The sequence below is a fragment of the Choloepus didactylus genome, chromosome 15 (genome assembly GCF_015220235.1).
Source record: "Choloepus didactylus isolate mChoDid1 chromosome 15, mChoDid1.pri, whole genome shotgun sequence".
Lineage (NCBI taxonomy): Eukaryota > Metazoa > Chordata > Mammalia > Pilosa > Megalonychidae > Choloepus > Choloepus didactylus.
In genome coordinates this window covers 23,290,047-23,315,905 of record NC_051321.1, presented here as the reverse complement: position 1 = coordinate 23,315,905, position 25,859 = coordinate 23,290,047, and the positions used below count along the sequence as shown (strand labels likewise).

The 25,859-nt window shown below is 38.1% G+C and overlaps 1 protein-coding gene across 3 annotated transcripts in view; it reads left to right on the top strand.

Moving 5' to 3' along the window:
* MXI1 (MAX interactor 1, dimerization protein) overlaps positions 1-25,859 on the top strand; it is a 139,029-nt gene that overhangs the window by 74,100 nt on the left and 39,070 nt on the right. For all 3 annotated transcript variants that reach the window (XM_037803759.1, XM_037803760.1, XM_037803761.1), the window contains exon 3: positions 19,730-19,759. In XM_037803759.1, coding sequence (XP_037659687.1) covers positions 19,730-19,759 — 30 coding nt within the window. The remainder of the gene's footprint in view (positions 1-19,729; positions 19,760-25,859) is intronic.

Genomic DNA, 25,859 nt, shown 5'->3' with positions numbered 1-25,859 from the left:
GTCAAAAAGGTAAAGAGGCAGCCAAGTCAATGGGAAAAAAGTTTTGGAAACAATGTATCTGACAAAAGACTGATATCTTGCATATATAAAGAAATCCTGCAACTCAATGACGGTAGTATAGACAGCCCAAGTATAAAATGGGCAAAAGATATGAAAAGACAGTTCTCTGAAGAGGAAATACAAATGGCCAAGAAACACATGAAAAAATGTTCATGAAATGACAGTTCTCTGAAGAGGAAATACAAATGGCCAAGAAACATGAAAAAATGTTCAGCTTCACTAGCTATTAGAGAGATGCAAATTAAGACCACTATGAGATACCATCTCACACCAATTAGAATGGCTGCCATTAAACAAACATGAAACTACAAATGCTGGAGGGGATGTGGAGAAATTGGAACTCTTATTCATTGTTGGTGGGACTGTATAATGGTGCAACCACTCTGGAAGTCAGTCTGGCAATTCCTTAGGAAACTAGATATAGAGTTACCCTTCAATCCAGCGATTGCGCTTCTCAGTATATACCCGGAAGATCTGAAAGCAGTGACATGAACAGTTATCTGCCTGCCAGTGTTCATAGCAGCATTATTCACAATTGCCGAGAGACGGAAACAACCCAAATGTCCTTCAGCAGATGAGTGGATAAATAAAATGTGGTATATACACACGATGGAATACTACGCAGCAGTAAGAAGGAATGATGTCGTGAAACATATGACAACATGGATGAACCTTGACGACATAATCCTGAGCGAAATAAGCTAGGCACAAAAAGAGAAATATTATATGCTACCACTAATGTGAACATTGAAAAATGTAAAACAAATAGTTTATAATGTAGAATGTAGGGGAAGTAGCGTTAGAGAGCAATTAAGGAAGGGTAATGATAATCCAATAAGAACAGATAAACTGTCGTGGGTAAATTTAATGTTCTGGGAATGCCCAGGAATGACTATGGTCTGTTAATTTCTAATGAGTATAGTAGGAACAAGTTCATAGAAATGTTGATATATTAGGTTACTTTCTTGGGGTAGAATAGGAACATGTTGGAAGTAAAATAGTTATCTTAGGTTAGTTGTCTTTTTCTTACTCCCTTGTTATCCTCTGTTTGAAATGTTTTTTTATTGTATGTTTTTTTTTAATCTTTTTAATTTATTTTTATTTTTTATATAGTTGATTTTTTAAAATAAAAAAGTTAATTAAAAAAATGAAAAAAATATGCAGAGCCCCCTTGAGGAGCTGGTGGAGAATGCAGGGATATTGGGCTTCCCCATCTGGATGGTTGCTAATGTGCTCACAGACATGGAGGACTGGTGTTTTGATGAGTTGAGCCTTCTCCCACAGGACTTGCCCTTGGGAAGATTGTTGATGCAAAGGAGAGGCTAGGCCTCCCTGTAATTGTGCCTAAGAGCCTCCTTCCGAATACCTCTTTGTTGCTCAGATGTGGCCTTCTCTCTCTAGCTAAGCCAACTTGGCAGGTGAAATCACTGCCCTTCCCCCTGCGTAGGATCAGACACCCAGGGGAGTGAATCTCCCTGGAAACGTGGAATATGACTGCCAGGGAGGAATGTAGACCCGGCATCGCGGGATGGAGAACATCTTCTTGACCAAAAGGGGGTTGTGAAAGGAAATGAAATAAGCTACAGTGGCAGAGTGATTCCAAAAGGAGCTGAGAGGTCACTCTGGTGGGCAGTCTTACGTACAATATAGACAACCCTTTTTAGGTTCTAGTGAATTGGAGTAGCTAGCAGTAAATACCTGCAACTATCAAACTACAACCCAGAACCCATGAATCTTGAAGACAACTGTATAAAAATGTAGCTTATGAGGGGTGACAATGTGATTGGGAAAGCCATATGGACTACACTCCCTTTTGTCTAGTTAATGGATGGATGAGTAGAAAAATGGGGGAAGGAAAACAACAAAGGCATCCAGTGTTTTTTACTTTAATTGCTCTTTTTCACTTTAATTATTATTCTTGTTATTTTTGTGTGTGTGGTAATGAAGGTGTCAGGGATTGATTTTGTTGATGAATGCACAACTTTTAATAGTAGTGTGAACAATCAAATGTACGCTTTGTTTTTTTTTTTAATCTTCATTTTATTGAGATATATTCACATACCACGCAGTCATACAAAATAAATCGTACTTTCGATTGTTTACAGTACCATTACATAGTTGTACATTCATCACCTAAATCAATCCCTGACACCTTCATTAGCACACACACAAAAATAACAAGAATAATAATTAGAGTGAAAAAGAGCAATTGAAGTTAAAAAGAACACTGGGTACCTTTGTCTGTTTGTTTCCTTCCCCTATTTTTCTACTCATCCATCCATAAACTAGACAAAGTGGAGTGTGGTCCTTATGGCTTTCCCAATCCCATTGTCACCCCTCATAAGCTACATTTTTATACAACTGTCTTCGAGATTCATGGGTTCTGAGTTGTAGTTTGATAGTTTCAGGTATCCACCACCAGCTACCCCAATTCTTTAGAACCTAAAAAGGGTTGTCTAAAGTGTGCGTAAGAGTGCCCACCAGAGTGACCTCTTGGCTCCTTTTGGATTCTCTCTGCCACTGAAGCTTATTTCATTTCCTTTCACATCCCCCTTTTGGTCAAGAAGATGTTCTCCGTCCCACGATGCCGGGTCTACATTCCTCCCCGGGAGTCATATTCCACGTTGCCAGGGAGATTCACTCCACTGGGTGTCTGATCCCACGTAGGGGGGAGGGCAGTGAATTCACCTTTCAAGTTGGCTTAGCTAGAGAGAGAGGGCCACATCTGAGCAACAAAGAGGCGTTCAGGAGGAGGCTCTTAGGCACAACCATAGGGAGGCCTAGCCTCTCCTTTGCAGCAACCGTCTTCCCAAGGGTAAAACTTATGGTAGAGGGCTCAACCCATCAAACCACCAGTCCCCTATGTCTGTGGTCATGTTAGCAACCATCGAGGTGGGGTAGGCGAATACCCCTGCATTCTCCACAGGCTCCTCAAGGGGGCACTACATCTTTTTTTTCCTTGTTTTTCTTTTTTTTTTTTTTTAACTTTCCCTTCTTTTTTAAATCAACTGTATGAAAAAAAAGTTAAAAAGAAAACAAACATACAATAAAAGAACATTTCAAAGAGACCATAACAAGGGAGTAAGAAAAAGACAACTAACCTAAGATAACTGCTTAACTTCCAACATGTTCCTACTTTACCCCAAGAAAGTTACCTAATATAGCAACATTTCTGTGAACTTGCTCCTACTATATCCATCAGAAATTAACAGACCATAGTCATTCCTGGGCATCCCCAGAACGTTAAATAGCTTATCTGTTCTCCTTGGATTATTGTTCCCCCTTCCTTAATTGCTCTCTACTGCTAGTTCCCCTACATTCTACATTATAAACCATTTGTTTTACATTTTTCAAAGTTCACATAGTGGTAGCATATAATATTTCTCTTTTTGTGCCTGGCTTATTTCGCTCAGCATTATGTCTTCAAGGTTCATCCATGTTGTCATATGTTTCACCAGATCGTTCCTTCTTACTGCCGCGTAGTATTCCATCGTGTGTATATACCACATTTTATTTATCCACTCATCTGTTGAAGGACATTTGGGTTGTTTCCATTTCTTGGCAATTGTGAATAATGCTGCTATGAACATTGGCGTGCAGATATCTGTTTGTGTCACTGCTTTCCGATCTTCCGGGTATATACCGAGAAGTGCAATCGCTGGATCGAATGGTAACTCTATATCTAGTTTTCTAAGGAATTGCCAGACTGACTTCCAGAGTGGCTGAACCATTATACAGTCCCACCAGCAATGAATAAGGGTCCCAGTTTCTCCACATCCCCTCCAGCATTTGTAGTTTCCTGTTTGTTTAATGGCAGCCATTCTAACCGGTGTTAGATGGTATCTCATTGTGGTCTTAATTTGCATCTCTCTAATAGCTAGCGAAGTTGAACATTTTTTCATGTGTTTCTTGGCCATTTGTATTTCCTCTTCAGAGAACTGTCTTTTCATATCTTTTGCCCATTTTATAATTGGGCTGTCTGTACTATTGTCATTGAGTTGTAGGATTTCTTTATATATGCAAGATATCAGTCTTTTGTCAGATACATGGTTTCCAAAAATTTTTTCCCATTGAGTTGGCTGCCTCTTTACTTTTTTGAGAAATTCCTTTGACGTGCAGAAACTTCTAAGCTTGAGGAGTCCCCATTTCTCTATTTTCTCTTTTGTTGCTTGTGCTTTGGGTGTAAAGTCTAGGAAGTGGCCGCCTAATACAAGGTCTTGAAGATGTTTTCCTACATTATCTTCTAGGAGTTTTATGGTACTTTCTTTTATATTGAGATCTTTGGTCCATTTTGAGTTAATTTTTGTGTAGGGGGTGAGGTAGGGGTCCTCTTTCATTCTTTTGGATATGGATATCCAACTCTCCCAGCCCCATTTGTTGAAAAGACCGTTATGGCTCAGTTCAGTGACTTTGGGGGCCTTATCAAAGATCAGTCGGCCATAGATCTGAGGGTCTATCTCCGAATTCTCAATTCGATTCCATTGATCTATATGTCTATCTTTGTGCCAGTACCATGCTGTTTTGGCAACTGTGGCTTTATAATAAGCTTCAAAGTCAGGGAGTGTAAGTCCTCCCACTTCGTTTTTCTTTTTTAGAGTGTCTTTAGCAATTCGAGGCATCTTCCCTTTCCAAATAAATTTGATAACTAGCTTTTCCAAGTCTGCAAAGTAGGTTGTTGGAATTTTGATTGGGATTGCATTGAATCTGTAGATGAGTTTAGGTAGAATTGACATCTTAATGACATTTAGCCTTCCTATCCATGAACATGGAATATTTTTCCATCTTTTAAGGTCCCCTTCTATTTCTTTTAGTAGAGTTATGTAGTTTTCTTTGTATAGGTCTTTTACATCTTTGGTTAAGTTTATTCCTAGGTACTTGATTTTTTTAGTTGCTATTGAAAATGGTATCTTTTTCTTGAGTGTCTCTTCAGTTTGTTCATTTCTAGCATATGGAAACATTACTGACTTATGTGCATTAATCTTGTATCCCGCTACTTTGCTAAATTTGTTTATTAGCTCTAGTAGCTGTATCGTCGATTTCTCAGGGTTTTCTAGATATAAGATCATATCATCTGCAAACAATGACAGTTTTACTTCTTTTTTTCCAATTTGGATGCCTTTTATTTCTTTGTCTTGCCGGATTGCCCTGGCTAGCACTTCCAGCACAATGTTGAATAACAGTGGTGACAGCGGCCATCCTTGTCTTGTTCTTGATCTTAGAGGGAAGGCTTTCGGTCTCTCACCATTGAGTACTATGCTGGCTGTGGGTTTTTCATATATGCTCTTTATCATGTTGAGGAAGTTTCCTTCAATTCCTACCTTTTGAAGTGTTTTTATCAAAAAGGGATGTTGGATTTTCTCGAACGCTTTTTCAGCATCTATCGAGATGATCATTTATTCTTCTCTTTTGATTTGTTAATGTGTTGTAATACATTGATTGATTTTCTTACGTTGAACCATCCTTGCATGCCTGGAATGAACCCCACTTGGTCATGGTACATGATTTTTTTAATGTGTCTTTGGATTCAATTTGCAAGTATTTTGTTGAGGATTTTTGCATCTATATTCATTAGGGAGATTGGCCGGTAGTTTTCCTTTTTTGTAGCATCTTTGCCTGGTTTTGGTATTAGATTGATGTTAGCTTCTTAAAATGAGTTAGGTAGTGTTTCATTTTCTTCAATGTTTTGAAAGGGTTTAAGTAAGATTGGTGTCAGTACTTTCTGGAAAGTTTGGTAGAATTCCCCTGTGAAGCCATCTGGCCCTGGGCATTTATTTGTGGGAAGATTTTTGCTTGTGATGGGTTGGTTGAGGTCTTCTGTTTCTCCTCTGGTCAGTCTAGGTTGTTCATATGTTTCCAGGATATTGTCCATTTCTTCTACATTATCCAGTTTGTTGCCATACAGTTGTTCATAATATCCTCTTATAATTTTTTTAATTTCTTCAGGATCTGCAGTTATGTCACCTTTTTCATTCATTATTTTGTTGATATGGGTCTTCTCTCTTTTTGATTTTGTCAGTCTAGCTAGGGGCTTGTCAATCTTGTTGATCTTTTCAAAGAACCAACTTTTGGTGATATTTATCCTCTCTATTGTTTTTTTGTTTTCTATGTCATTTATTTCTGCTTTAATCCTTGTTATTTCTTTTCTTCTACTTGGTTTAGGATTGGTTTGCTGTTCATTTTGTAGCTTCTTCAGTTGATCCATTAGTTCTTTGATTTTGGCTCTTTCTTCCTTTTTAATATATGCGTTTAGTGCTATAAATTTCCCCCTTAGCACTGCTGTTGCTGCATCCCATAGGTTTTGGTATGTTGTGTTCTCATTTTCATTCGTCTCTATATATTTAGCAATTTCTCTTGCTATTTCTTCTTTAACCCACTGATTGTTTAGGAGTGTGTTGTTTAACCTCCAGGTATTTGTGAATTTTCTAAGTCTCTGATGGTTATTGACTTCTAATTGTATTCCATTGTGGTCAGAGAATGTGCTTTGAATAATTTCAATCTTTTTAAATTTATTGAGGCTTGTTTTATGTCCCAGCATATGATCTATTCTGGAGAAAGTTCCGTGAGCACTAGAAAAGTATGTGTATCCTGGTGATTTGGGATGTAATGTCCTGTATATGTCTGTTAAATCTAATTCATTTATCAGATTGTTTAGGTTTTCAATTTCCTTATTGGTCTTCTGTCTGGTTGATCTATCTATAGGAGAGAGTGATGTGTTGAAGTCTCCCACAATTATTGTGGAAACATCAATTGCTTCCTTTAGTTTTGCCAGTGTTTCTCTCATGTATTTTGTGACACCTTGATTGGGTGCACAGACATTTACGATTGTTATTTCTTCTTGCTGAATTGCCCCTTTTATTAGTATGTAGTGGCCTTCTTTGTCTCTCAAAACATCCCTGCATTTGAAGTCTATTTTATCTGAGATTAATATTGCTACACCTGCTTTCTTTTGGCTGTAGCTTGCATGAAATATTTTTTTCCATCTCTTCACTTTCAGTTTCTTTGTGTCCCTGTGTCTAAGATGAGTCTCTTGTATGCAACATATTGATGGTTCATTTTTTTTTTTGATCCATTCTGTGAATCTATATCTTTTAATTGGGGAGTTTAATCCATTTACATTCAACATTATAATCGTGAAGGCATTTCTTGAATCAGCCATCTTATCCTTTGGTTTATGTTTGTCATATACATTTTCCCCTTCTCTGTATTAATATCCTTTATTGTACCCATACCGAATCTCTTTAGTACTGAACCTTTCTCCAAGTCTCTCTGTCCTTTCTTTGTTTCTCTGTCTGTAGGGCTCCCTTTAGTATCTCCAGTAGGGCAGGTCTCTTGTTAGCAAATTCTCTCAGCTTTTGTTTGTCTGTGAAAAATTTAAGCTCTCCCTCAAATTTGAAGGAGAGCTTTGCTGGATAAAGTATTCTTGGCTGGAAATTTTTCTCACTCGGAATTTTAAATATATCGTGCCACTGCCTTCTTGCCTCCATGGTGGCTGCTGAGTAGTCACTACTTAGTCTTATGCTGTTTCCTTTGTATGTGGTGAATTGCTTTTCTCTTGCTGCTTTCAGAACTTGCTCCTTCTCTTCTGTGTTTGACAGTGTGATCAGTATATGTCTCGGAGTGGGTTTATTTGGATTTATTCTATTTGAGGTTCGCTGAGCATTTATGATTTGTGTATTTATGTTGTTTAGAAGATTTGGGAAGTTTTCCCCAACAATTTCTTTGAATACTCTTCCTAGACGTTTACCCTTTTCTTCCCCTTCTGGGACACCAATGAGTCTTATATTCGGACGTTTCATATCATCTATCATATCCCTGAGGTCCATTTCGATTTTTTCAATTTTTTTCCCCATTCTTTCTTTTATGTTTTCATTTTCCATTCTGTCATCTTCCAGGTCACTGATTCGTTGTTCAACTTCCCCTAGTCTTGTACTATGAGTGTCCAGAATCTTTTTAATTTGGTCAACATTTTCTTTAATTTCCATAAGATCATCCATTTTTTTATTTAGTCTTGCAATGTCTTCTTTATGCTCTTCTAGGGTCTTCTTGATGTCCTTTGTATGCCGTACTATGGTCTCATTGTTCATCTTTAGTTCTTTGAGTAGCTGCTCTAGGTGCTGTGTCTCTTCTGGTCTTTTGATTTGGGTGCTTGGGCTTGGGTTATCCATATCGTCTGGTTTTTTCATATGCTTTATAATTTTCTGTTGTTTTTGGCCTCGTGGCATTTGCTGAACTTGATAAGGTTCTTTTAGGATTTGTAGACCAATTGAAGTCCTTATCTCTAATTTATCAGATCTACAGCTTCGTGTAGTACACTTTCTTTAACTAACCAGCAGGTGGCGTCCACGAACCACCTGTTCTCCACAAGCCAGTTCTCCCCTGCTTAGCCTTTTTGGTGAGTGTGGGAGTGAGTCTTGTGGGGTCCAATTGGTGTACCAAGCTTGCGTGTGTAGTTGGTGTTGCCTGCCCTGTATATGGGGTGTGTTTCTGGGCAGTCAGGGAGTGGGGGTGGCCCTAACAATCAAATCTCCCTGGTGATCCTAGAGTTTTAAAGCTACTGCAATAGTCTAATCCTTCAGTTCAGTCCTGCCACAGTTTGTCTCTGCCAGTGACCCACAAGTCCTTGGTATTGGCGTATGGCTCCTGAGACTTGCAAGTGGGCCCCTGTTCCAGGCTGTGCACCCCGGGTCCTCTGTTGAGGGATGACTGTGCTATGTCACAGGTGAGTGCTGTCCCCCCAGGGCAGTTCTGGGCTGCTGGGCTGTGTAGGGAGGCTCCCAGTCTGCTGAATTGATGACTGAATGGGGCTTTGTTAATTCACACTGCTCCACCTTCCCAACTCAGGGACAATCAGCTGAGGTTGCAGGGAAGGCTAATGTCCACGCCCAGTTTTGTGGTCTGTACCTGTTATTTGAAGCACTTCCGTCACACTGGGTTGTCTGGGGCAGCTCTGGGCTATGTGGCTGGCGATGGGCAGGAGTGTTTCCTGTCTACCAGGATGATGGCTGTGAGCAGACACCCCCCTTTTCTTGGGAAGTTGTGGTGTTTTGTGAATTTTCTCAGCCACTGGATTATTGCCTTTTGTCTCAGAGCTCTCTTAGTTCTGCTCTTGACTTGACCTGCCCAAATTGCAAGTCTTTGAAGCTTTCTGTATTGGGCTTCTTAGAGTAATTGTTTTAGAAAAAGGAAAAAGGATTAAAAAAAAAAAAAAAAAAAAAAACGCCCTCCTCAGAGATCTAATGGGTTATTGAAATGCTAAGAGACAAAGCAACCAGGGCCATTAAGGAAAGTTCCACAGGGCAGAGAGATCAGCTTTTCTTCGGGATTTGCATATGCGCCTCAGGGCCTGAACTCTGCCCTTCCCCTTTCTATGTTCACCAGAACTCCAAAAGTCCTCCGCTTTTATTTTGGAGTTTTTCGTGTTGTTTTTTTTCTATGCCTGTCTCCTCTCTGCTGGGCTGGCTGCTCTCAGATTCTCTGGTGTCTGGTCTCAGTCTATCTATGGTTGGAGTTTGGATCAGTAGAATGAGTTTCCAATAAGGGCTGCCACTGCAGTTCTCCCTTCTCCTTCCCAGAGCTGACTGCCCCTCCTCCCACGGGACTGAGCCTGGCAGGGAGGGGCGCGGGTCCCCTGGCCGCAAAAACTTACAGATTTCGCTGATCTCAGCAGTTCCACGTTTTCATGAGTGTTGTATGAAGTATGCCCAAAGTCAGATTGCTCTGTGGTGTCCAGTCCACGCAGTTCCTGGCTTTCTACCTACTTTCCTGGAGGAGTAACTAAAACATAAAGCTCACCAGTCCGCCATCTTGCCCCGCCTCTACGCTTTGTTTTGTATGACTGCATGGTATGTGAATATATCTCAATAAAATGAATTTTAAAAAAAAAACTATGTGAGAAAGGTTTACATGTAGCTAAGATGATTTTAAAGCCTACTTTAGTACACTGTATGGACAGCTATTGGTGCTACAGATCTCTCTAGTAAAGTTTGCGGTGGAGGAGGACCCTGAGTATAAAAAAGATATTCAAGACAATCAGCTAGATTTTCTTATTTATTAATAATTCACATTTTTAGTGATGGAATTATCCATGTTGTCTATTCATTTTAGATTTTGCTTTGGTGTTGCTAATGGTGCTGATTCTTTAATGTTCCCTGTTTCTTCTGAACCGTTTTTATTTCCTTTTTAAGAGATTAATAAAACATAAGTAGAACAAAAAAAAGTATATATAACTTAATTAAATAGAATAATATAGTAATTATATGACACTATAAGGGTGTAGTCCCATAGTGTATGGTATGTAGCTGTTATTTTCTTAATGATTCCTGCCTGCTCCAGTTTGTTAATGCTGTCTTTCTGCAAAATACTGGAAATGGATTCGCTTTTAGAAAGGGGATTTATTAGGTTACAAGTTTATAGTTCTAAGGCTGTAAGAGGGTACCTTCACTGAAGAAAGGCCAGTGATGTCTGGAACACCTCTGTCAGCTGGGAAGGCACATGGCTAGTGCCCTCTGGTCCTTTGCTCCCAAGCTCTGGGTTTCATTTCTTAGCTTAGCATCTCCAAACATCTCCAAGCACCTCCAAGCATCAGAAAGCAGCTGGGTCTCCTGGCTTAGCATATCTTGGGGTGTTTTTGTCTCTCTCAGCTACTCTCTGCTCCTTCTATCTGTGAGCTCTCTTATAGGGCTCCTATTTAATTGAAACCCACCCTGAATGGGTGGGGTCCATATCTCCATGGAAATAATTTAATCAAAGTTTTCCACCCTAATCAGCAGACTAATTAGTCTGCCCCCACAAGATTGCATTAAAGAATATGGCTTTTGGGGGGCACAATATATCCAAACTCGCACACTTGCTCCCCGGCCCCCCCAGAATGTAGATGATGGGATGTGAGCCCCATTTACTCAATTATTTAGATCCTTTAAAATTTCGGTCAGTAATATTTTGTCATTTTTCCATGTACAGGTCATGCATATACTTTGTTAAATTTATCCTAAAGTATTTCATATTCTTTGATGCTATTGTAAAGGGCATTTGAAGTTGGTATATTGACCTTGCAGACTGACTTTGCTAAAGTCACTTATTCTAGTAATTTCTATATTCCTCAGGTATTTTTAAATAGACAAGAATGTTGTCTATGAATAGAGACATTTTTACTTCTTCCTTTCCATTCTTTATATTTCTTTTTCTTGCCTTATTTTACAGGCCAAGACTCTTAGTACAATGGTGAATAGAAGTGATGAGAGTGAGCATCCTTGCCTGTCTTCTTGTCTTAGGAAACTATATATTCTTTCACCATTGAGTATGATAACTCTAGTTTTTTTAATAGATGTCACTTATCAGATTGATGAAGTTCCCTTCTTTCTTAATTTGCTGAGAGTTTTTTTTTATTGTTAAGACTTTATTTATTCAGGGTGTATATCAGACATTATGTCAGAACAGCAGAGCTTCAGCCTTGGAAATACTGTATGTGCTGATTTGAATCTTATATCCCCCACAAAAGCTATGTTCTTTAATGCAGTCTTGTGGGGGCAAACTTATTAGTCTGTTGATTAGAGTCGAACCTTTGATTGCGTTATTTCCATGGAGGTGTGGACCCTGCCCAATCAGGGTGGGTCTTGATTGGTTTGCTGGAGTATTTAACAGGGCTCAGGAGCCAACACAGGCACTGATGCTGAAGCTTGGAGACTGGAGATGTAAGCTAGGAGATGAAGTCCAGAGTTTGCCCTGGAGAAGCTAAGAGAGGACCCCCAGATGCTTAGAGAGAAACACCCTAGGAGAAAGAAGCAAAGACACACAGAAGCTGAGAGAGCGGAGCTAAGACAGACACCCAGAGACATTTTGGAGAAGCCATTTTGAAATACAACCCGAGGGCAAAGGACCAGATTTTGGTACCAGACAAGTGGGGTGCTGCTGAATTTGCAAATGCCAAATATGTTGGAACAGCTGTTTAAGTGGATAAGGGGAAGATTCTGGAAGAATTGTGCAGAGCTTGATAGAAAAGGCCTAGATTACTTTGAAGAGACTGTCGGTAGAAATATGGACTCATACTTCTGATGAGGCCTTAAACAAAAATGATGAATGTGTCATTGCCAACTGGAAGAAAGGCAATCCTTGTTTAAAGTGGCAGAGAATTTGGCAAAATTGAGTCCTGGTGTCAGATGGAAGGCAGGATTTGAATACTGTAATTTTACATCCCTCTGATGTATAGTCCAGGATACTATTTTATTACAGATCTCTCTATAGGGACTACAGGAAATAAACTAGGGAAGATGCACAGCCATGATTCAGAACACCAGCTCTTTAAGTGTGCACCGTTAGAGGATGAAACACATTCCTGGCTATTTGAAGTACTGTGCAAGGTGAGGAACCATGAAGGAGCTCAGTGATGGTGAGGGTTGACAAGCATTGTTATCACAAACACATGGACAGTTCACCACAGAAAGCACAGGTTTCAAAGACCAGCAAAGTGAGCAAGCTGTTCACATGAAGCCAGTAGGGATTATGACTAAACTGTCCAACCTAGGAGTACAAGACCACATTTCACCTCAGAAACAATAGATGCTCAATGGCAATTATCTAAAAGTGAAAATTACAGACTTTCCAGCTAGCGTTTTATAAACAGTCTGTGTGTAAATCAGCTAATATAAAAATATTCATTAAGATACTGTAGACCCCACAACACCAATGTCTGTACACTTGTAGGCATTCACATTTTATGGCTCTCTGTACCCAAAGATACAGCTTGTTTGATAAGTCTGAGAGGTTTTTTGTTTGTTTGTTTGTTTTTAAATCATGAATGGATGTTGAACTTTGTTATACAACAGCTTTTCTTTTTTATTCTGTTAATAGGGTGGATTACATTGATTTTTCAAATCTTAAACCAATTTTGCTTTTCTGGAAAACTTGTTTGGTCATAGAATATTATAAATTTGACATGTTTTTGTTCAATTTGCTAATATTTTAATTACTTTTGTGTCTTTCTTCATGAAGGATATTAGTGTATAATTTTTTTCATGTTATTTCTTTGTTAGGTTTTGATATCTTTATATTATTGGCCCCTTAAAACAAGTAGGGAAGTGTCTTCTCAATTTTCTGAAATATTTTATGTAGAATTGGTATAATTTATTCTTTAAATGTTTGGTAAAATTTGCCAATGAAGACTTCTGGGCCTAGAGTTTTCTTTTTGGGAAAGTTTTTGATTATGAGTTCAATTTTTTCTCCTTGAGTCACTTTGGAAATTTATATCAAGAAATTTGTTCATTTTATCTAAGTTGTAGAATTTATTGGCATAAAGTTGTTCACAATATTCTCTTATCATCCTATTAATGTGTATAGGATCTGTAGTGATGTGCATTCTTTTATTCCTGATATTAGTAATTTGTGTCGTCTTTTTTCTTCATCAGTCTTGGAAGAGGAAACAATTTTATTAATCTTTTATCAATTCGAGTTTTATAATGTATTGATCTTTACTGATTTTCTCTGTTGTTTCACATTTTCTATTTTTTTAATTCCTGCTCTCCTTTCTTTCATTGCTTTTCATTCCTGAAAACTACTTCATGGTTTCTCAACATCAATGCTGCTGACATTTGGTCCAGATTCTTCTTCTGCTACATCATAGGATGTTTAGCAGCATCCCTTGCCTTTCCCCAAAAGATGCCAGTAGAACTCTCACGACACTTTGTACCTTTCTTATATATTTAATTTGCCTTGAATTATGATTCTGATACATGTCTTAATTTACCGACTGGAGACTCTCTTTGATTCCTTGTAGCATAAGACAGTCTTGAATAACATTGAAGGTACTCAATATTTTTGGACTTGATATTGGGCAAAAAAAAAAAAAAAAAAAAACAACCCACAAAATTAGGAGTAAATGTTGCTTATAAATTAAAAAAACATGTCCATATGGTAAAGATTAGTGCATTTTTGCTTCTTGGTTTTTAGAAAACTTGTTAAATTTTGCTTGTGGTATAACTAAAGATGGCATACATTTCCTGATTTGGTGAAAAGGTTCATATTCTTAGCTATCATTTTATTCTTTAGAAAGAAGATAAATAATAAAAGTCTGTTGGGAGGAACTAAGATGGCGGCTAGCTGAGACAAGGCGAAAAAAACACCTCCATGAAAAACACTAGCTAAAAACCAGAAAGTGACCTAGAATACCGGTTACAGCTATGCACCAACTGGATGAGGGCTCCTAGCTCCAGAGGGGCCGTATACTTGGTGAAACCGGGAGTCGGCATTCTGAAACGAGTGAGTAAGCTGGCTGGAAGACCCACAGATGCGCGGCGGGCTGGGGAAGCCAGGGTTCAGCATATGGAGACCAGCTGGCTGTTTAAAAAAAAAAAAAAAGGAGCAGCTCCAGTAGCAATTGTGGGAACCATGCAGAAAAACACAGCAAGAGGGGGCTGGGCTGGCCTCTTGCTGTCTGGCCGGGAAGATAGCCCGCAGCAGATACCCTTGGGTTCGGGGGAACGGAGGGGAGAGCCGGAAGCAGAAAGAAACCCCGCGGCTAGCAGCTAGCCCCCGGAGGGCTGGATAAACTCCTGCCTGGGGCCATGCCCACAGCCCAAATCCCTGCCAGTTGTCCCGGAGCTGAGAAGGAGGAATGGTGCAAGGAGGAGGGGGCTGAGACGCCCCGCTCGGCCATTTTTGCTTTGGGCTGGGAATGCGTGGCCACACGGCCCAGTGGCCTGGGGCTTCCCTTGTGGGATGGCGCGCACTGATGATGTAGCACAGCCTTCCCTTGGCTGAGCTACTGGAGGAGCGTGGCTGGGAGGGGGGATCTGCACAGAGAACCCAGGGACGCTACTCCAAGTCCGGTGATTTATGGATCAGCGAGAGTGAGAGGCTGGGGCTGAACTGAAATGAAGGTTTAGACTTGTGCGGCAGCCTTGAATCTCCGGGATCCTGGGGGATTTGAACATTAGAACTGCCCTTCCTCCCTGTCTACCCGTACACTTGCCCCACATTCAGGGCAGACAGCTCCAGCAACACACCCAAACTGAGTTCTCCAACTGAACCCACAAGAATCATTTCCCCACACAAAGTGGAAAAAAGGTTGAGAACTGACTCGAGGGATCTAGGTGACTCACAGATGCCATCTGCTGGTTAGTTAGAGAAAGTGTACATCACCAAACTGTGCTCCTGAAAAATTAGATCGATATCCCTTTTTCTTTATAACTTGAAAGAGCCCTATCAAGCAAAACAAATGCCAAGAGGCCAAAAACAGAAAATCTTAATGCATATGATAAAACCAGAAGATATGGAGAATCCAACTCCAAACACACAAACCAAAATATCAGAAGATACAGTATACCTTGCAAAGTTAATCAAAGATCTACAATCGAGGAATGAAAACATGGCAAAGGATTTAAAGGACATCAAGAAGACCATGGCCCAGGATATAAGCTACATAAAGAAGACCCTAGAAGAGCATAAAGAAGACATAGCAAGAGTAAATAAAAAAATAGAAGATCTTATGGAAATAAAAGAAACTGTTGGCCAAATTAAAAAGACTCTGGATATTCACAATACAAGACTAGAGGAAGCCGAACAACATCTCAGTGTTCTAGAAGCCCACAGAACAGAAAATGAAAGAACAAAAGAAAGAATGGAGAAAAAAATAAAAAAAATCGAAATGGATCTCAGGGATACAACAGATAAAATAAAACATCCAAACTTAAGACTCATTGGTGTCCCAGAAGGGGAAGAGAAGGGTAAAGGTCTAGAAAGAGTATTCAAAGAAATTGTTGGGGAAAACTTCCCCAGCCTTCTACACAATATAAATACACAAAGCATAAATGCCCAGTGAACTCCAAATAGAATAAATCCAAATAAACCCACTCCAAGACATATTCTGATCAGACTCCCAAATACTGAAGAGAAGGAGCAAGTTCTGAAAGCAGCAAGAGAAAAGCAATTCACCACATACAAAGGAAATGACATAAGATTAAGTAGTGACTACTCAGCAGCAACCATGGAGGTGAGAAGGCAGTGGCATGACATATTTAAAACTCTGAGAGAGAAAAATTTCCAACCAAGAATACTTTATCCAGCAAAACTCTCCTTCAAATTTGAGGGAGAGCTTAAATTTTTCACAGACAAACAAATGCTGAGACTTTGCCGATGAAAGACCTGCCCTACTTCAGATTCTGAGGGGAGCCCTGCTGGAGGAGAGACAGGGAAAGGAGAAAGAGATATAGAGAATTTTAACAGACATATATAGTACCTTGCATCCCAAATCACCAGGACACTCACTTTTCTCTAGTGATCACAGATCTTTCTTGAGAAGGGACCATAAGCTGGGTCATAAAACAAGCCTCAAGAAATTAAAAAAAAAAAAAAAAAACATTGAATATACTCAAAGCACATTCTCCAACCACAATGGAATACAAATAGAAGTCAATAATTTTTGAACTGTAATTCCACTAGTTACTTCCTACATGACATAAAATACACAAGCTCTAAGGACAAATCAGTGGTTTTGAACTCAATGTAAAATATGTAATTTTAGACAACTATATAAAGGTGGGGGAATGGAGGAGTATAGGAACATAGTTTATGTGTCCTATTGAAGTGAAGGTGGTATCAAAGAAAAACAAGATTGATATGGATTTAAGAGGTTAATTTTAAGCCCCACAGTAAACACAAAGAAATTATCAGAGAATATAACCATAGAGATGAAAAGTAGAGTTTGGGTGAAGAGAAATGGGGGAAGGGGCAATGGAGAGTTAAGAAATGAGTGTAGGGTTGCTGTTTGAGGTGAAGGGAAATTTCTAGTAATGGATGGTGGGAAAGAGCATTACAACATTCTAAACATGATTAATCCCACTAATGAAAGGCTAGGGAGGGAGTGGAATGGGAAGATTTAGGCTGTATATATGTTTCCACAACTGAAAAAAAAAAGTCAGTCTAACTAGATGACAATTGAATACTAAGGATGAAATTGGATGGGACAGGAGGATAGAGGACAGGTGGCTCAAAGGGACACAGTTGAGACATAAGGAAAAGGAAATATAGAATGTAAGCTTTGTATCATTGTTGAAGCTCTTGTACTTCTTAGCTGCGCTTAATGGGGTTGCATGAAAGAATGTTCTTGTTCATGAGAAGTATATACGTGAATTATAGTGTATGTTCAAGGATGTGTGCAGCTAACTCTCATATGTTCAGCCAACAGAGCAATAGATGATGGATGATAGGGAAGGAGGGAGGGAGGGAAAGAAATAGCAATATGACAGCAAGTTAAAGTTGGTGGATTGAGCTACCGGAGGAGGGGGGGTCAGGGTATGATGGAATTCTGTGTATGGGGCTAGTATTGTTTTTGCCACTGTTCATATAACTTTGAATTTATTTCAAAATTAAAAAAAATATATGGAATAAATTAAAAAAAAAAAAAAAAAAAAAAAAAAGTCTGTTGGATAGGTGGGAAGAACCTGCTGTTTTAATTTTGTTCACAGCAGTGGGTCAGATGTATGTTTTTTTGGTGCTGGCTTTGATAATAGGCTCAATATAATACTGGAATTCAGCAATTCACTATCTTTGAGTGTTTCATCTTTTGCATTTATGGCTATCAGTGAGAGTGACAGACTGTTTAGAATAAATTTATGGTAAATAGTCTACTTTTCTGTAAGTAGAATGTTTCTGTTTATTACTTAGGCTTGTATTTTATATGTGGATTGTCTCTGTCATTTTACTTATTCTTAGCTTTTTTCTCAGAGAGAAGCAATTAAACCAAAAATTTACTTACCAGTGGTAGGGGGGAGGGATCTCATTAGGCTGAAGGATTTTTTTTTCTTAAATCTCTTTAAAATATACTTTTTCCGTCTTTTAACTTACTGATTTACTTTGACATTTTATTCAAACAAAAAAGAACTTAAAACTTTTTACAAATATGTATATGGTAATAGAGGTTTGGTTATAATTTATTTGATTTATTGCATTTTGAGCTCTGAGTCTCCATTAAACTAGAAGTTTTGCTTGTTTTTTATAGCTTTTTCCATCTGAATGTACTTGCCATTAATTTGGCTGAACTCTTTAAACATGCTAAGAGTCTTTACCTCCTTTAAGAGGAGAAGTCCTTTCATTAACATAATCTTTTTAAAATGAACATTAGTTTTTATCATTCCAAGTTACTTGGCCCTCATGAAACTGCTTAGAAAGCAACTGGTAGACAGGAGACAGCAACTCAGAGAAGCTTTGTGGCTCTTCAGCTAAGACAATGGGTGAAATTTCCACAAATTATAAGGCTGACAAAGAATACCCCTATTGTTAAGATTTGGGAATCTGATTATTAAATATCCACTGGAATAATAAATCAACTTAAAGCAGTCAGTAATGTAATATTCTGAAGGCATTTGACATTCATCAGGATATATTAAAAAAGGATTCAAGTTTAACTTACAGTGACAGGAACTTAAATTCTCCTTTATACAATTCCTATTATTGTTAATGCTAAATTACTGCAAAAGTGATACATGTTGCTTTAAGGAAACTAGTGTAGCATAATCCTAATAGTAACTAACCATAAGTAGAGTTTTATTATATTTTGCTGTTCAAAGTAAACTTGTTTAGTCCTCATAGCAATCATATACTGCAAGTACTATTATTTATTTCTATCTCGTAGATGAGGAAACTGAGCATGGAGAAGTTAAAGAACTTTCCCAGGGCCACAGTAGGTGTGAATCCAGGCAGTCTGGCCTTAGAGTCTGTGCCTTTGACCTCTATTCAGTATTGCCTCTTACCATATATTTAAGAGCTTGGGGTTTGGAGTAAGACAGACTTGGACTTAAGCAATGGCTGCCACTTAAACTCTGGGAATAGGGATATGTATCTCAACCTCTCTGGGCCTTGGTATTCTTGTTTATAAAACAAGGGTTGATTTAGGGATAAAATGAGATAATATATGTTGATGCTTAGCACAATGTCTAGCAAACACTACTCTAGTTCAGTAGATGGTAAGTAATATAGCGAATGTTGAGAAGCAAAAAGAAAATGTCATTGAAAGAAAACCATTGTTAGTATTTTGAGGAATGTTTTTCCAGTCTTTTAAAAGATGTTTGTTGAGTTTATTAATGTATCTGCTTTTCTTTATTTCTTTTATTCTTGTATTTCTTATATTCTTATATTCCTTCTTGCATAACTTTTTCTTGTTTATGTGTTAAACAAAAGCCAGGAAAGCTTTAAATTGCATTTATCCCTTAGCAATAAGGCAAGCCTGCTTTCAGCTTCTATGCTAGCCAAAACTTTTCTTTTTCTGTGTTAGGGGTGGATAGATGGAGATGGGGGAGGATATAGAAATACCACTTTTTTTTTCTGTTTAAACAAAAATGGGATAATGTTTTAATTGAAATTTCTGGTATAATGTTTACAAATCAACAAAATGTAGGCTGCTTGAAGTAGGCAGGAGAACCTGTGCTAATATAGTATTCATTTTATTAAAATAACAATAAAATTCCAGCTATACAAATTTAAAGCTTCTCTCTGAAAACACTGCATCTGAATGGACAATCCTAGTGAATGTGATGAGGGCGATTATAGATGTATATCCATATACTGTATTGTTAAATAAATTAGCTGGGTGTGGTATAGCAATAACTAAACTAATTCCCCTTTTATAGCCTTAACAACAAAGTATGGCTAATGCTCCTTTTTTCTTTCTTCTTTCTTTTAGGTCTACACACAATGAGTTGGAAAAGAATCGGTAAGTGATAAGGTGCAATTTTAACTTACTTTAAAAAATAAACACATAGTTTTATATGTGAAAATAATGTAAGAGTGGATATGTAGTTGTAATTTTGTTTTTTGAATGTATAGTGATAATGGTTCTGAAATATATGTATTTTATCAAAAATGACTTTAAAAATAAGCTTGTATTATCTAAACTGGAAGTAAATATTTTTTAAGCTCATCTGAATTTTGAGTTTGTAGTGTTCTTTATTTCTGTCTCTGAACACAGGTTCGTTGTGATAGACTCATGGCTTACATATGGTTTTGCTAGAGGATTCAGTTGCTTAAATGTAGGTAATAAATTGGAGGGCATTGAATTTCTGTATCTTTGTAGTTTGTTCATTCATTGGTTTATTCATGCATTCAACAAATACTTACCAAGCAATATGAACTATATGTCAGTGCTAGGCCAGGCACAATGATTGACATGAGAAATACGAGAATGTGTAAGATATATCTGTCCTTAAGGAACTTACACCTTTGTGGAGGGACAGGCAATTAAAATACTGTATAGTATGGTAATGGAATGGAGAAGCAGAAAGATCAATTTGGAGGGTCACCTGATTTCCCTTGGAGGGAATTTCAGAATGCTTTTCAGAGGAGGGTGAGCGACCATTGTATATTGGGGAAACTTCAAGAAGTTCAGTGTGAGTGTAAAATTGTAGCATGAGGCAAGGTAGGCCAGATGTTAAAGGGTCTTGTCAACTGTGCTGATGAGTTTGGACTTTTTCTGAGAGCAATAGAGAGCAGCTGAATGGTTTTAAGATGGATTACCACATGATTAGATTTTTGTTTTAGAGAGATCACTTTGGCTAGTGTGAAGAATTGGTTTATTGGGAGACGGGAAACCAGAGGCAGGAGGACCCTTTTGGAGGCTATTGCAGTAGTCCACGTGAGAGATAATTGTGGCCTAAACAAGGTAGTTGCTGTGGATGTAGAAGTAGATAGAATAAAGAGATAGTTTGGAGTAGAATCAATAGAAATTGATGATTAGTTGTCTATGAAAGGTTAAGTTTTAGATGGTATTACACATTTACTGGGAAAAGCAATGTAGAAAGAGGACAAGTTTGGGAGAGATGAGGATTTTAGGAATATGATATCTCTTTTTGTACAGAAATTAGATTAATAACCAACAGACTGGAATCATCTGTACCAGCTGTTTTTGACAAATGATCTCCAATACCTTCAATTTCTTTTCATGCCCATTTTTTAAACATAAAGGGCCCTACAGATTTGACTAGCTTAACTGCCTCATTTTGCAGATGAGTTCATTTAGCATAGTCCTCCAAGCAAATCTAGTGGCTTTTACCATGTTGTTTGCACAATGCTCTGTTCATATTTCCTATTGTAAAACTTAATCAGGTAGTATTGTAATTATCTGTTCATATGTTGTCTGTTTCTGCCAAATAACTACGACTGCCTCAAAGGCAGGGATTCTGTCTTGCGGCATTCATACTGAGTGAAGGATAAAACTGGAGCTTAAAGTTCAGTGGTCTAGTCAAAGATATTTTACTAGCTTATAGCAAGGCAGTTCAGCAGGAGACCCTCCATTTTCCAGAATCTCTATTTTGCTTTATATTTTTGGTACATTAAAGATCTGGGTGGATTAAAGGAAGTATTTAACTTAACATAGCAAAACAGACTGAGAAGTGACAGCTCTGGGGACTGCAAAAATAAAATCTTTCATTGAACTTTACTCTAAATCAGAGCACAGAGTGTATTTTGGGTCACACAGGTTAAATATCAATAAACATATGGCTTTTATTTCACCTATCTGGATATGGTCCTTGGGAGACCCCATTGGAAACCTGGCAAAAAACTTTAACATTGGAGAAAAGAGACTTTTTAGTCAAGTTTGGAATGGAGCTGTTAAATTGTTGAGTAAACTTTAATGCATTCTACATCTCATTTCTGACTTATTGATAGCTTTTAAAAAACCTCAGAGAAGAAGGTATGGGTATCACCTATAGTATTACCTTTGATTCGCTCTATAATTTGTTCAGTCTATTATCCGACTGCGGCATAGGTGTAACATTTGTGCCTTTTATCACCTACGTTCTAGGCCGTCTTAGTGAAGGTCTTTTGTTCTTGTTTTCTTTTATTGACCTAATACTTTCTGGCTGGTTTCTTACCCTACCTCATTTAAGGCATGGGTCCCTCATCCACTTCTGTTCTCTTCTGGTAGCCCCAGAAATGAATGTTTATTAGCTCCAGAAGCCCTAATATACATTCATTTCTTTATTTCTCAAATTATTTCTTCCTTTCCTTACCTCCTCCTTTCTCCTCTTCTCTTCTCTTCCTTTTTCTCTTTGCTGAGCCTTGAATGAAAGATTATATAGAATTAGCCCTTTCAAGAACATATTTGTTTTTAAAGGGGATAGTTAGCAATACAAATAAATCTCTAATTTAGTGGAATGTGACAGAGGGTCAGTGCCAAAGGATCAATCAAATTTAATAACCTATAACCCACTTCTGAAAAGCCATTGACCTTGATCTAGCAGAAAACAAAAATATTGGTAGACACAGAAAGATTTCAAGGAGGAATATTTTACAGATATAAGCATGTATTGTTATATTTTTTAAGCCCTTGCCCAATTTTTTTAAATGATCCTTCTTACCAATGCAAAGTTTTTATTTTGACGTGTTAAAAAAAAATTAACCCAGCTTTGGTATCCTTTAAAATAGATAGAATTTTGGCTTTACCTTTCATCTGCTTTTGAGGGTAAGCCTGTGTGAGGAAAGTAACTCACTGTCAAGAAGGTAGTTTGATTTTGTTTTCATTCTGAAAAGACAGTTCTGAAAGTAGTTCATATTCTTGAAATTTTGCCACTTCAATATACAAAATATTCATGTCCAAATTTTTTTTTTTTTTTTTTCTTTTCTAGATTGGTTCTGAAATCTTGCATATAAAGTGCTTTGAGTTAGTGTTTTCTACTCAGGCAAATGCGGTGAGAATTAGAATAGGTGATTTTAAATATTGTTAGTGAATGCCAGAGTAATTCCTAATGGCTGTCTTAAACTCTGGCTGAAGCCCAGAGTTTGGCCTTAAGAAGACTATAGCCAACAAATGTTGAGGTTCATACCTCCAGATCTTAGAGGGGAGCCTAAGGTGGAGATTTAGGGTCTGGAGGGCCAGAATAGTTTGCTCTGGCCCATAATTACCCCAAGATGACCACAGCCTATTAGGGAGCTTTAGGTAGTTTGAGGACTGATGAAGAAATTGATCTTCTTTCTGGGATAGGTCCTGGAAGCTTATTTCTGCCTAAAACCCTGTTGACTACACTGAGCCTGGTCTAGATGGTACAGAGCATTTGGTTACCTATGTACTTACCTGGTCCCACTGGACCCACAACAGGTCATAAACAGGCACAGGAGGTAGAAGGGAAGTTGAATATCTTTAGATGTTCTGCATTCTTCAGGAACTTGTGTAAATCATGTCATGGTTAACTTAACCAGTCTTGGAGATTGAGGAATTAAGAATTTACTTTGTCCATTGGCTTATTTTATAATTTGGGTCCTTTGGTGGAGAAGAAGCCATTCAGTGCAGATTATAGATCGCTTCATTGCCTTTTCGTTTTCTTTATTCAAATTACTGATGATGTTTTGGAAAGAGTCAACAACTTTAATAGTACTTCAATGGTCAAGAACCTTACTGCTGGCTGCAGGAGAGGCCATTCAACCTTAATAGCTGTCATTCAATTGAAACAAAAGGCTTACCCTTATTACAACTTTGGCAAAGCTGGAAGGGCCAAATGGGGACACTAGACTAATTCTTTCCTAGGCAGAGCAAAAGTGCCTCAATACTTGTGATAAAAGAGAATGATGTTTGCTGAATGGTAGTAAGTGTCCTCCATCTAGGGACTTGCTCATACATCTGAGGGGAAGAAAGATGAAAATTAGTATTTATAGAGTACTCACTGTGTGTTCCCACTATGCAAGGCTAATGTATAATCTAGTAAAGGTGGAAGGCAGAAATGTGGGTCAAAGTGTCACTGAAATCTGGCCATTTTTACTATCTTAACTACAATTTGAAATAAGATGGATGTGAACACAAAACAGTGCTAATCATGATCCTATCTGATCATGAATAGGATATTTGTGTTTAATATCAATTTTGCTCTTCAGCAATGATTAACAAATACTATGTTTGGCATCCTACTAGGTAAAAAGAAGTATAAGATACTGACCCTATCCTATCCTTAAAGTTAATTAAGGTCATTATAGTTTGGAAATTGCAGATTTCATCTATCAATGCTATGATCTAGTTAAAAGTGATTACCTAGTGAGTGTCCTAGAAAGATGCACTAATAGTAATTTTAAGAGAGAAGTCAGAAACCTGTTAGTGGTTAAACAATAGTTTTAGTGAGTCCTTTTTTTTTTTTTCCCAGTATTCTGCCAGGTTTATTCATATAAATTAGAATTAAGGTTTTGTTATTTTTTGTAACATCATAAGTCAGTTCAGTCTACAAATAAAATCATGTCATATTACCAGAAACATCCCATCTTCCCTCAGGAACTCTTAATTTCTTTATTAGGCTCTTTTTTTTTTCTTTTTTATTCGGTTTTATTGAGATATATTCACATACCATACAGTCATCCACAGCATACAATCAGTTGTTCACAGTGCCATCGTATAGTTATGCTTCATCACCACAAACAATTTTTGAACATTTTCGTTATTCCAAAAAGAATAAAAATAAGAATAAAAATAAAAGTAAACAATAACACCTGAAACATCCCTTCCCCGCTCCATCCCATCCTATTTTTCAATTAATTTTTGTCCCCATTTCTCTATTCATGTATCCATACACTGGATAAAGGGAGTGTGAACGACAAGGTTTTCACAAGCACACAGTCACACCGTGTAAGATACATGGTTATGTAATCATCTTTAAGAATCAAGGCTATTGGGTTACAGTTTGACAGTTGCAGGTATTTCCTTCTAGCTATTCCAGTACACTAAAAACTAAAAAGGGATATCTATATAGCACGTAAGAATACCCTCCAGAATGACCTCTTGACTCCATTTGAAATCTTTCTGCCACTTAAAGTTTATTTCATTTTGCTTCCCCCTTTTGGTCAAGAAGACTTTCTCAGTCCCACAATGCTGGGTCCAGGCTCATCCCTAGAAGTCATGCCCCAAGTTGCCAGGGAGATTTATACTCCTGGGAGTCATGTCCCATGTAATGGGGAGGGCAGTGAGTTTACCTGCTGAGTATTTTGAAAAAGAAATAGAATAGTATAGAAAATATCAAAGTGCATTGCATGAAGTAAAGTTAAATATAGAATTGTGAAACTTGTATACACGGATTATGATGTAAAATACTATGGGTCATAGTAAAAAAGCCACTGCTCAGAATGTCTAAGGAGAATAGAATATATACTGAGACATGAAGAAGAGATAGAATTTGAATATAAAAACAGAAGGAAAGGGGTCAGTGACTACTGACCCATCAAAGCGGGAAGGTACCATCATACACTGTGTTCAGGAAAGAGCAAGTAGATTATATTGAGTGAAACAGCAGAGTTTATCAGATTAGTGGTGGGAGATGAGGCTGGAAAGGTGGTTTGGTATTCAGTAGTGGAAGGTTACTGAATGTCATGGAATTTGGATTTTATTCTGTTGGTAGTGGTGGATTGTGGATGCTTTTGAAGGGAAGAGATAGTCATGATCAAAGCAGTCAAAAAAAAAAAAAATTAAATAGCACAGTCCAGCTGTAGAAGCAAGGGAGACTAGTTTGAATGCTTTTGAAGTAGTCCCTGTGATGTGACAGCCAGTGCTGAGGTGATGAAATTGGGATCAGAAAGGAAGAGAGAGAGAGGGCGGGGCAAGATGGCAGACTGGTGAGCTGTATGTTTTAGTTACTCCTCCAGGAAAGTAGGTAGAAAGCCAGGAACTGCGTGGACTGGACACCACAGAGCAATCTGACTTTGGGCATACTTCATACAACACTCATGAAAACGTGGAACTGCTGAGATCAGCGAAATCTGTAAGTTTTTGCGGCCAGGGGACCCGCGCCCCTCCCTGCCAGGCTCAGTCCCGGGGGAGGAGGGGCTGTCAGCTCCGGGAAGGA